The sequence below is a fragment of the Lissotriton vulgaris genome, unplaced genomic scaffold (genome assembly GCF_964263255.1).
Source record: "Lissotriton vulgaris unplaced genomic scaffold, aLisVul1.2 SCAFFOLD_843, whole genome shotgun sequence".
NCBI classification, from domain to species: Eukaryota; Metazoa; Chordata; class Amphibia; order Caudata; family Salamandridae; genus Lissotriton; species Lissotriton vulgaris.
In genome coordinates, this window is record NW_028253822.1 from 371,093 (window position 1) to 384,353 (window position 13,261).

The window sequence follows — 13,261 nt, forward strand, 5'->3', positions numbered from 1 at the left end:
CACCGTGTTTGTCAGCTCACACTCTTTACTTAGATGTAATAAGCTATAAAGTCTCTCCAGACCTAAAATGGCTAACACCGTCGTCTTGATCGTACTTAGTTCCTTTTCTTAAGTAAGTTGTGCTTTTTTTAAAAAAAATTCTCCCCGACCTAAAATGGCGTCATAAACACAACTTGTCCTTTTTCACAAAGTTGTTGCACTTGTTTTCTTCCTGCAACCTCGCGTCACCTTTTTGAATAAATCAATGATGACTCACCAGCCTTCAGCTTGGAGCGAATGTGCGATGTGCGTACCAGCAGACTTCCCTTGCTCACGGTACCAAGCTCAGCCTTAAAATTCACTAATTCTCCACAAGAACATCACCCGCGCACAGATAACACCTTCCGCGATCTCCTTCTGCCGGTATTCCTTTTTTTTATTTTATTTTGCTTAAATTAAAAAAATTCAGTGATTGTATCACCTCCTATTGCTTCTCCATGTTAGGGTCCACTCCTTTTACCTGCAGCATGCGATTGTCGCCAGTGTAATAAAGATAGATACACTGGAAGTGTTGAAGCAAGGCAGGTCTTTATAGATAGGACCCTATCCAAGGAGGAGTTCAGCCAACCGACAGTAATGGAATCTACAGGCTAAACACTCAATGTTCTGACATGGAATCTAAGCAACATCACAATGAGCTGCTTTTGAGAGGTGTCAAACTGGTTCCCCCAGAAGAGTTAAGGCGCATTATTTTGTCAAAGGCGCATGAGGGTCACTTGGGTTTCACTTTCACTAGACAAAGGGTTCGTGAGTCGTTCTGGTGGCCACAAATTGACACTCATGAAATGGTCCTCTGCTGACACAACTTTCAAAACTGTCACCCCACCGCTGAAGCCCATTGATTGTGTTGATTTGGTTGGGCCATTTAATATTCTTCCTCGCAATTCTCATTATGTTCTTGTTCTCATGGACTGCTATTCTAGGTAGCCGTGTCTAAAGTTTATTGGTGAGCCGGACTCACGGGATGTCATTCTTTTTCTCAAAGAAATTTTCTTGAATGATGGTCTGTCTGAGGAAATTATCTCAGATAATGGAGTGCAATTTGTCTCAGGTGAGGTAGAGAGTTTTTTAAGGGAGACTCCCATATGTCATCTCAAGAGCTCACTTTACAATCCTCAAACTAATGGCCTTTTGGAGCGCTTCAATAGGGTGCTGGGTGAGTGTGTGAGATGGGCAGTATCTCACGAGTGTGATGTACATAATGCTGTCCAATCCATGTTGTGGTTTTATAGGACCACTCCACATTCCATGACAGGATTTTCTCCTTTTGAGGCTCTTAAAGGAAGAGTGGCTGCTTTGCAGTTCCGGCCAGCCTGGATGAGTTGGTTTTTAAAGGAAGGTGTGATGCACCATTTACGTAATGATTTGGTTCAAGGCAATTCGGAAAGGACACAGCAGAAACAAAAGTATTATTATGATACAAGTAACAGTGTCAAAGTTTGCACTTTCAGTGTGGGTGAACTTGTTCGGATTAAAACTCTCAGTTTTGTGGGAAAAGGTGAGTCCAAGTTTTTGGACCCTTTGGTTATTGATAAAGTGTGTGGCAGGAAGCTTGACTTAGAATTATTCTTCTTCAGGCTTAATATATATATATATATATATATATATATATATATATATATATATATATATATATATATATATATATATTCACTGAAAAAACCATTGGTTATAGAACATATATAGTTAGGAATTTGCATTTACAAAACCTTATTTTACTCGCATAAAACCATTGAAATTCCATATATAGTTAGATGCGCTAACTATATATCGCGCACCCGCAATCCACTGCTGATGATGTCACATATTACATCATTCATGACATGGTTAGTGACATCACTGATGACATCACTGATGACATCTCAAATGACATCACTGATGACAACATCCAGTGACTGTATGTTTCTGTAAAGTTAAAATGTGTCTTACATATTGAAGAATGAGTGGATGTATAAGTGTCTGGAAGAAGGATTTAGTAGGTGCATGACTGACTGTATGAGAGAATGATTAAATGTGTCTTAATGAGTGCATGGGTTAGTGACTAAACTATCTTAATTTGTGCATCATTATATCTGTTGTTCTACAAACTGCTGCATGTGTTGATCAGTAGCTATATGAATAACTGTATGGGTTATTGATTGGTTGTCCAAGTATTTGTATGGGACACTGAGTGTGTGTGTATGGGTAGCTGGGAGGTGTGTGACTCTGTACATAGATGTGTGAGTAGTTGATTCACTATATGTATGGGTTCAAAACTGCATGTGGAAACAGCTGTATGGGCGGATGACTGTGTGCATTAGTGTATTAGTGAGTGAATGGATATCTCAGTGCTACATGTCAAAGTAAGTACATATGTAAAACACAGTACATGTGAGAGTTGACATATATAAATAACTGTGCAGAAGAGCCAGTGAATGTGTGAGTGGCTGTATGGATCATTGTGAACTTGTATCAGGGATTGTATAACAGAGTAAATATGTGTTAGTATATGTTTGAATAAGTAAGGTGTGTATAACTGTATAGTTGAGGAAATGGAAGTGTGATTGATTGTTTGCATGACTGACTAGGTGTGTGAGTAACTCCATGGATGAGTGACAGTCTGTGACTGTCTGTTTACACTGATTGTATCTAAGGTTATATTAGAGTCTGAAGATGTTCATGGTATTATCACATGAATGATATCATCAGTGATGTGATCAGTAATGTCAAATGAGATGTTATCAGTGATTTTATCAGTGATGTCATTTGAGATGTCATCAGTGATGTCATCAGTGATGTCACTAACCATGTCATGAATGATGTAATATGTGACATCATCAGCAGTGGATTGCGGGTGCGCGATATATAGTTAGCGCATCTAACTATATATGGAGTTTCAATGGTTTTATGCGAGTAAAATAAGGTTTTGTAAATGCAAATTCCTAACTATATATGTTCTATAACCAATGGTTTTTTCAGTGAATTTTCAAGGTTTTGTAAATGCAAATTCCTAACTATATATGGACTATAACCTATGGTTTTTTCTGTGAATTTCAATGGTTTTTTAATAGCAAATATCAAAAGCTGTCAAATGTCAAGTACGTGATAGGTAAAAACGTTTTCGTGTTTATGCACGCTGATGTGCTTTGAACGCTGCCCCCCCCCTCCCCTCTTTTCTCTTAGTAGTACTCTCTCTTTGCAGATAGTGAAGGGTAGTTAACGCAGACCTTTACCCCCGTTGTAATCCGTCGTACCTGCTTGTCTCTCCATTTGATTGATTGTTATCCAAGCATTTACTGTTTTAGAATTGGTTCTCTTTGGATCATTCTCTATTTACAAACAAGCACAAAGTCGCAATACTCTGTTTAGTCTTTGCAGATAGTGAAAAATCGTGTAAAAAAATAAAAGTAATCGAGCAAAATCAGTAGACCACTAATTGGATCTCTTTTTGACCTCGCTAAAATACAAACATTAGGAACAACCCTTCATGAGAAATACGAAAATAGTGGGATGAACTGAGCTCCACACCATGATGGCTGCAAGACAGCTCGACTCCGCCACCCACCCCGCCCAAAATAACAAACCCTATGCAAATATTATAAATATATACAACACACCAGCAAAGTAACAGGGTAAAACATTTTATTAAATAACTATTTACATAACTATTTTATACTTTTTGTTGCCCGATCCGGCTAGCTCAATCGATCGAGCATGAAACTCATGCACTGATAGCAAGCGTTGAGAGTTTGTAGAACGATGGCTTCAGATTTTCTACATACGGTGTGGTGGCGCGAACTGGGAGGGGGCGTTTGGATCCTGCCCCTTCCCCAAATAAGATTTTCATACGTGAGTGTTCGTTCATGCTTTTGGTCCCTGAGTTGCTTCGATGTCACTGCCTTACACAAATGGCATAAGTCCTGGATGTTGAGTGCCATACTTCAGAGTTCTAAGCAGCGCTTGTAACACTGTCTAAACCTTATTTGCACCTGCTGCAGCTTCACTATTCAAAGTAAGTGGGGTCCGTTTGTGGACCTGACTGCATTGGAAAACAATGTGATACGGTGCCTCCCTAAACCGCTTGACGGAAGCCCCCGAGGGGCGGTGAGATGGCGCGGACTGGGAGGGGGCGCTTGGCTCCTGCCCCCTCCCCAAGTCGTGTTGCCCTGGTGTGGCCTGAGATCGCCCCCGACATAGGCGGCCGGCTCCCGGGGTCCGGCAGAATTTTTTGCCTTTTGATGACTCTTCCATTCTGGACCTTGTCCCACAATCCGTTTGACCTGAAGACCCGCTGTAGTTGGGCGCCCCTTTACCGTTTTAGTTGCCATTCCGCCCGCTTTTGCTACTCTGTGCCTCTTCCGCCATTCAGCTGTTTACCGCCCGCTCTTGCGACTACAGCGTCTCGCTCACCATGTAGTTCAGTTGCTCCCGCTCTTGCGATTTAACAGAACTTTTTGGACTGCTGAAAGTGGTTGTATTCCGACCGCTGGTTGGTGGAGACATTTTGACTATATTCTGGACCTGCGTTGTCGCGTAATGCGTCATATGACGCGCCGCGTTAGCGCACCCGGAAGTGCTCCGGTGCGCAAGGCGCAGCTTCCCGGAAACGATCCAGAGCGTGCCGCGCAGCGCGTAACGTAAGCATAACAGGTCATGTGACTTGTTAATAAAACTTTTCATTGGTTCATTTTACTTTTGTTTTCCTAATGATGTAAGACTAGGTCATGTGACCTAAAAATAACACTTTTCATTGGATTAAAACATTTTTTTTCCCCAAACGATGAAAGCCCCACCTTGTTTCTGGATGTTTCAGACTAAAGCTGGCGTCACCATGAGAGCACCACCATCTCGTAGCTCCGTCGTGGCCATTTCGCAAGCAATCATGGCAGCCGCTCCCCACCGGAAGCCTGCGGGAGTCGAGGGCCCCCAAGACTTTTGTAGAATCTTCAAGGCTGAGGGGACGCTTTCGAGAATGGGACCCAAGCCCTGGCAGACAAGCGTCCGAGTTCCAAGGTGTCCCAGGGCCATTTTACTGGACCAGGCCCAAATCCGAAGAGCCGGCCGCCATTTTAAGAGTCCTGTGGCAGCCGCCTATCGCTGCACCGCAAGAGTGGGAGCAACTCAACTACATGGTGAGCGAGACGCTGTAGCCGTAAGAGCGGGCGGTAAACAGCTGAATGGCGGAAAAGGCACAGTGTAGCAAAAGCGGGCGGAATGGCAACTGAAACGATAAAGGGGCGCCCCACTACAGCAGACGAGCCTCCGCCATGTGCTTCAAAACTGCATACGTATCTCGTGATATCAAGGTTGGGCAACCAGTACACAACAAGCAGTTACGAGTCCCATTTACACCGGCGCCATTTTGGGCGCGGCCGGGCAGGTCCAGGATCTAGTCAAACATAACAAATGAGGCTGACGTCTCTGAAGCAGTTGACGCACAGCAGGACATAGCAAATAAACATGAAGTCTCTAAAGCTGTTAACTCACTGCAGGACAAAACAAGTGAACCTGAAACCTCTGGAATAATTGTCGCTCAAAAGAACAACACACAAAACTCTGTAGAGCCTGAAGAAAGAAAAACAGAAGGGCACTGTAGTTTCAGACACACTTAACACTAATGACTTAACAAAGATATCGTCTGTTTATGAAGCAGTTATCATGTTCACAGAATTGACAAAGAAGTGTGCAGACACCAATGCTATTAAGAAACACAAGGAAATCCCTAACGCATCAGCATTCTCGGAAGAGGTTGACACAGATAACATCTTAAGGAACAAAGAAAGACAAAATAAGGATGAGGAAGTTATCACTTTAGTTTTTTCATCAGCTAGCGACAGCAAGAAACATATTGTAATGGAGATTAGAGAGGCTACGGATGGATGAATAAATTATCAAAAGTAATGGCGACTCCCCCCTTTAGCAGATTAGCTAAATCTTTGCGTAATTTGGACATTAAAGTTATATTATTGTTGTTGTTGTTGTTATGGTTATAGTTCTGGTTAATTTCAGCAAGAAACACATTGTAATGGAGATTAGAGAGGCTACGGATGGGTGAATAAATTATCAAAAGAAATGGCGACTCCCCCCTTTAGCAGATTAGCTAAATGTTTGCGTAATTTGGGCATAAAAGTTATATTATTGTTGTTGTTGTTGTTATCGTTATAGTTCTGGTTAATTTCCATTCAGAGTGTCCTACACAGCACCACTCTAGGTAAACACTACTTTATGTAAAACCTGGGACATAGCACTCATTGAAACTATAGTTGGTCACCATGGGGTTTAAAGAAGGGATGGTTCTTCACCTGGGTGCCTTCCACAACTCAGCACGTTGTGCTGCCTTGGGACTATTCGCACAAAAGACAGCTTCTGACCATTGTTGTTTTTTATTGTCAAAAAATGTTTAAATATATTTACAGTTTTTGTTGCGTTCGTTATATTTAAAAGTTAATAAAGTTTTATAATCCTACTTTCTTGGAGTACTATATTTTTTTTAAAAATCGGGTGAATGGGGCCTTGAATCGGGTTATTGTCATGTGTGGGCTTTGCAAGTGTACTGCTACAGGATCGGACATTTCAAACTCAAATGCACGTTCTTTTTCTTACCTTTCCGAAGCATGGAGCGCAATAGCAGGCAAAGAAAGGGTGATGCACGTGTTGAACACTGCCTGGCCTGGCAAGTTGCTGGCAGTGCCCCCCCCCCCGCCCGCTCCTGAAAGAGGGCACACACACACCGCCGCCCCGAGTACTTCACAAATCTTTAAAAGACCATGCGCTTGTTCATGAGGCTTAAATGGTTTATCACCCCTTCTAGAACCCCTGCATCGACCCTCTGACGTTTCCTGGAAGAATTAGCACGTAACACAATACCAAGCCCTGTCAGCTGAAACCCCCGAGGAATCGTGTGGCATATTATCAAGGGGGTTTATTTCCGCTTTTTTGGCTTTAAAAGCCAAAAAAAAGGAGATAAAATTATCTCCCTATTACCAAGCTGTCGCTAACACCAGTTAGTGACAGCTAAAAGGAGATAGCGACCATCTTGGGCCCCGCTTTGCATGTCAGTGATATTTATCACTAATGACATGCAAAGTGGGCGTGCCAAGATGTTAGCGACTGGAAACAGTCCCTAACATCGCTATCTCCTATTACCAACTTTTGGAGATATTCGCGCTAAGCGCGAATATCTCCAAAAGCTAACACCTGCCCTGAGCAGTTTTTAGCCATGTTATCCAATGGAAGGTGGATAACATGGCTAAGAGCATTTGCTGGATAATGCATGAATATCGCTGACTTTTCAGCGATATTCATGCATTGCGGCCGTTTTTTACCGCATTTGCGATAAACCTTGCTAATAGCAAGGTTTATCTGCGATAAAATTCGCCGATGTGCGGCGATAATTTTTGTCTCTAAACAAGTTAGAGACAAAAATTATCGCTAGTTGTTGGTAATATGCCCCCGGGTTTTTGCTTGCAGGAATCGGGAGGCGGAAGACTAGCACTGAAATCAGTAGTCTCACGCCTGAATCGGGAGGATTGGTATGTCTGGATTCTCTACAGCTGGGGCCATAAACTACATCCGCAGGGCTAGGTGATAGCCTGGATCCGGCCTGGACAATCGGACACAGAGGAAGAGGAGTGTCAGAGGGTGCGGTAGTGAATAGGGTGAAAGGGAGGTGTCGGGCGGGCACAGGGTGTGATTCTCAGGGAAGAGCAGCGCAGATGGGGGGAAGTATATGGCCCATGCATGAGAGAGAGAGCGGGGGTGACCAGTGCGTGGGGGAGATGCTTGCGAGGGTGGGGAGCCGTGCTGAGAATCGACGGCGTGCAGAGAGTGGGTCTGGTCAAGGCATCTAAAATGGCTGCCGTGCACGACAAAATTGTGGCGTTGGACAAAAAGGCAAGATGGCGCAGACAATGTTTATCAATAAGGATTCATTTATAACAAAATATTTACTCGCAGTGACAAAATGGTGGTCAACACTTCCTGATTTCCATCGAATCGAACGTTAACAGACGTCACGCAGCAAAAAAAAAAAAAAGCTCACGCACAGCCGCTGGAAGACATGTATCAACATATATGAGCCTCCTCAGCCACCCTCAGAAAACATAAGGGGTCAGGATACGTCTCCCGCACCCCCTTATACCTAGTAATTTAATTAAAACGAAACACAAAATGGCGAATTCCCGTTTCGCTACCAGTTTGCGGCCCAGTTCGCGGCCCGGGAAGCGCTTCTACCGTGAAAAATAATTTTTTTTTTATTTTCCCCACGGGACCCTTTAATAACCCCAACATCATTCCTAGGGGGTCAAGAGGGGTATACCTTGCCCCCTTTCATTAAATTCCCCCTTCGTTTTTCACCTCTTCTTCTCTCTCGATCCTACCGAGAGATAAGATGGCGGCCGCTCCGGACTGTTTAGAATGTTGACAGACACCGGAGAGCCAATCAGCTTTCTGCGCGCAAAGTTCCGTTTCGCGAAAAGTAAGCGGACCGGAGCGCAGCCCGGAGCGCTGTTACAGATACATATCTTGTTTTGAACGTTAATTTCTCAAAAACCACTGGAGCACATATATTGAGACCTAGCAAAGGCACATCGGGCTAACAGTCCCTACAATTTTGCCAAGTTTCGTGCAAATCCATTCAGCCGTTCGAGCTAAAAGTGAGGCCAAAGGCCCTATGGAAAAATGAATGGGAAAAACGTGTTTTGGGACCCCCCTTTTTTCTCGGCCCCCCCTTGATGAAACCCCCCCGAATTTTCAGGGGCTGCTCAGAAACAAAATGTGCCATTTTCCTGAAAATTTCAGCCGATTCCGTCCACAAACGCCAAAGTTATTAGACATAGAATTTTCAAAAGTTCCATAGACAAATAATCCTAACTATATATACCTACTGGCAACACGCCAGTAGGTAATATATATATATATATATATATATATATATATATATATATATATATATATATATATATATATATATATATATCCCATACATCACAGCTAAATCATGGTTCCCCTGGAGGTGTTTTGAGGACTTAACTCTTAACTCTCACCACTAAGGAGTCTTCCAAGTTGATAGCCTTTGTCCTGGACTTTAAACTTTCCTGAAGGGCCCACATAAGTTATTTCTGCTAAAAATAGGCCACCTTCTCCTTCTCTCTGACAGGTGGTACATGCTTTGTTTTTCTCCAATGTGAACAGAGGAAATGTTTCATGTCTTCCCTAAGAGCACACTGTTCCCCCAAATTTTCCATGTAAGGATTCAAATCTGCCCCTCATCTAACTGGTGAGGCTGAAAGTTCTGATAGGATCGCTCCTATTTAAGAGCCTTGCGCTTGCTCTCCGTCAAATTCTGAGACCAATATAAATGTGGCTACTGAGTTTGTAAGACTTGGATTGTGAGGTTTCCACCTTACCTAACTGACACATTGAATTGTCAGGAGAAGTCCTCTTTAGTAGCCTCTCAAATACGAAACTCCTTTCTTGTCTCTTTATGACTGGCCTCCTCTGAGATGTGTTTAAAACGTGTTATTTCCAAAGTTGCTCTCAGTAATGCAACATGATGCATTTACAGAGTTTTTTTGATGATTTTATAGCTTTCTTTGGATTCCTTTGTTGGATGGTTTGTACATTGTCTCGTTGGTCACGTTTTTTAAGAATTTGTTATATGCTTTATGGTAGCCTAGTTGGAAAGGTTTGCCTTCTACAACAGAATCCATTACAACGGATAAGAAATGTATGCGCGTATGTCATGAAAAGAAATTGCCAGTAGGTTATCTTTTAAAAATACACACTATCAAAATAAAAAATACTTTAAATATATCTTTCTCTAATTTCCAATGCCACCTTAAAGCCAGAATCTCTGACAGCAATGCGGAGGTGTAAATGGCACACTTTAATAATAACCAAACAGTTACTGGATTGCCTTAAGATTGCTATTTTTGCCTTTTTGACTGTTAGTTAAAATTTCATAACTGAAGTTGCTCTTTCAATACATGCTATTCAACCGACATACACATTTTTATGGCCAAAAAAAAGTATTTTTTTCTTTTTGCATCTCCACTGGACAGTTTGTTTTTTTACTTGTTCACAATGTACATTTGTGGGGTATTCTGTATTCTCTGTCTATGTAGCTTTCAAAAAGACTTGCGACCTGGAAATCACAAACAGCCCCACATAACCCCAAACTACCCAAATCCTGCACCAGCCTGTTCATTAGCACCTACATGTAAGTGCAACACCATTCAAATGTAACCTCATTGTACCATCCCATACTCATAGAAAGAACAAGGTGTCAAGCACACGGCCATGCTTGTTATGTTGTACTCTGTACGGATTCCATGTTCTACACAGCAAAAGTAGTTGGTACAGTGCTTAATTTGAGCCAGTGGTTTCCAGAGCTCAGCACCAACACTTAATCATCAACATCGACCCTTTTCATGAGCACCAGTTAAGGACACATTTATTGTAGTCACGGGGAGATTAAGTGATTTGACCAGAATCACAGGATGTTGAACCGATGGCGAGACTCGAACCTGGTTACTCACCTCCAAAGCTGGCAGTTTTGGCAATTACGCTACATTTTCTCCCCACTTTAATGGTTAGTAGTTGGTTCTGTTTTAGACCATGCTAACAGGACAAATGGTCTAGTGCAAGCTGCCTCCTGACCATAGCCCCAGCACTTATTTTATTTACAAATTAACCACTGAGTTGGTAGTAGTGGATGGTCCTCGGGTGGCATCTAGAAATCCTTAAATGATGTAAATGAGGACTGGGGGTGTTTCTGTTTTTTGCTGTGGTTTTGGCACTGCATGGAAGTGTGCATATATCACATAAAAGTGTCTCCTTGATTAGGTTTTTGTTGTCATCATTCTGATAAAAAGGATTTTTGTTTTGATTTGTCTTTATTTTACTGATGCTTTACCAGTCAGATGTCTGGTTCCTCAATGAGTTGGGAGGTGTGAGTTTTAATTGTGTATTTTAAGACATAAAATTATGAACATCTGTGTTTGATCATTTGAAATTAACCACAATTTATTCCTACCAATCTATTCCACTCTGTTATATACTCCTAGTACACCACAATGGAGAGTCATTTACTAAGATACAGTCGCATCAATATACTTTTGGTTTGTCTTCCTTGAACACAGGGTCGAAGATCTGAAGCCACAGGAGATGATGAAGATTCCTGTAGAAATCACTCCCTTCACAAAGGGAACCCGGCAACTGCTGGCCAACCTGGTGTGTGATCAATTTTCGAAAGTCAAGGGATTCCAGAATGTTGATGTGGCCCAGAATTCATGATACCTACAGTATCTAATTCAATAACGCAGAATGCATACATTTTCTGATATTTCATGAATGCGCTTTACACGTTTGCTATGCTTTTTTGCTGTGATCAATTTCTAGTCATGATTTCAATGTTCACTGGCCATATGTCACTGGGGAGGTGCCATTTGGAGTAGTCTAAGAGGACATGCATGAAGGGTAACCAGAAAATGTACCTTTCCTGTTTGTCCTATTCCTATATCTGCAAACGTAACTAAGAAAATAATAATTGGTAAGAACGCAATAGACATCATTCAACTCATATATACTGTTATACCAACCAAATAGGTAGATCTTGGGAAAAATGTAAGTTTCGGCATGTCGATACTCTATTGGAAATGCCATAAAGAATTAAATGGAAGACTCAAATTGCAGCATATCATCATCCGCTCATTGCCAACCCACTGTTGTTGCGTATGTACACATTTACCTTTCATTTATAGTTGTTTTTAAAATAAAGCGTGCTGCCTCAATTATTTCAGTATATCTTTACATAAACTTGCATAGTCGTAACAGATGTGTCTTTTACAGCTTGCAGCAAGTGCCATTTGTATTGGTTTTAGGTAAAATTCCAATAAAACTTATTTTGCAATCTGTTTGAAGTTCTGAATATTTCATTCAAATGGCGTACACCCGGTCTCTCTACATGTTTGTAGGAACGTTAGAAAAGTCTGAAAGCTTAGGGGACCTACTTTTGTTGTTCCATTATTAAAAGCCTAACCACAGTTCTACTAATTCACCATAACAATATTAATATTAATAATACTATTAAATATAATAATAAGAATGTTGTTTTTCTAGAGCTGGTTACCATTAATTACAGCAACTGTACAACGACAGAGACACCTTAATCCTAATATTGTCAATTCAGCCTTTTAATGCAGGTGATGTGAGAACCAAGAGGCATATTTGCAAGGAAAAGAAGGAGCGCGGAGCTCTGGCAAATTTTGCAGTGCCGCGCCCTGCCATTTCCAAAATGCATGGATGAACTGTTTTTACAACAATATGGCGCACTTCTGTTTTTTCTCTAGCGCTGGTGCTAAAAATTACTGCCTGGCGCCCACACAGACACACTTGCGCCATAGTGCAAAGGTACCTGTATTGCAGTGAATGATTGTTTATGTGTAGGAAGGTGTCCTTTCCTGAATATAAACAATTATCAATGGCTATTTGTTACTTCTATGTGTGCTGCGTCTCGCATACATAGAAGTAGCAAATAGTCATTATTTAATGATTGTTTATGTGCTGGAAGGGATACCTTCCTGCACATAAACAATCATTATTGGCGTTTTGCTCTTTCTATGTGTGCTGCATAATGCAGCACATATAGAAAAAGCAAAAACGAGGATAAATAAAATTATTCTTCTTGGTGCGCCTTTTTTAAATGTCTGCTATTCCATGGCATTCGTTTTTGTCACTACCCCAGATTTACAGATCCTTGTAAATTCTGGGGCAGCATCAAAAAGCGATGGGTGTTGCAGTGGAGCTCCCACAGCAACACCCATTGCACGCCAGACAACTGCATGAAAGAGTACCATATTTACAAAGCGGCATCAAGCCAAACAAGCATTTGCAATGCAATAGGTCTCGCATTAGGAATTTTGAGATATTGGTATTGTAAATGACACATTTTTTATTTATGTTTTGTTTTTGAAAATAGCTAAATTAATAGCTTTGTCATTTGCAATACCAATAGTTATAACTTTCGCAAATGTAACACCTATAGCATTTGTAATGCAATATGTGTTGTATTTACGTGACTTACATGTATTGATATTACAAATAACAATGGCTTTTAATTTTTTCAAATAATTAATACTTAAATAAAAGTTATTGTAATTTATAATGGCAATAGCTTACACTTTTGTAAATAACTTTTGTGAAGATTATGTTCAGTGTATTTTATTGTGACGAAAATCCAAGA

General features: G+C 41.3%; 1 protein-coding gene across 1 annotated transcript in view; it reads left to right on the forward strand.

Moving 5' to 3' along the window:
* LOC147660746 (protein-glutamine gamma-glutamyltransferase E-like) overlaps nt 1-11,933 on the forward strand; it is a 238,891-nt gene extending 226,958 nt beyond the window's left edge. Inside the window, exon 13 of the mRNA XM_086951486.1 lies at nt 11,160-11,933. Within this exon, the coding sequence (XP_086807612.1) occupies nt 11,160-11,313 (154 nt within the window). The 3' untranslated portion in view covers nt 11,314-11,933. The remainder of the gene's footprint in view (nt 1-11,159) is intronic.
* Nucleotides 11,934-13,261: the final 1,328 nt, after the last annotated feature.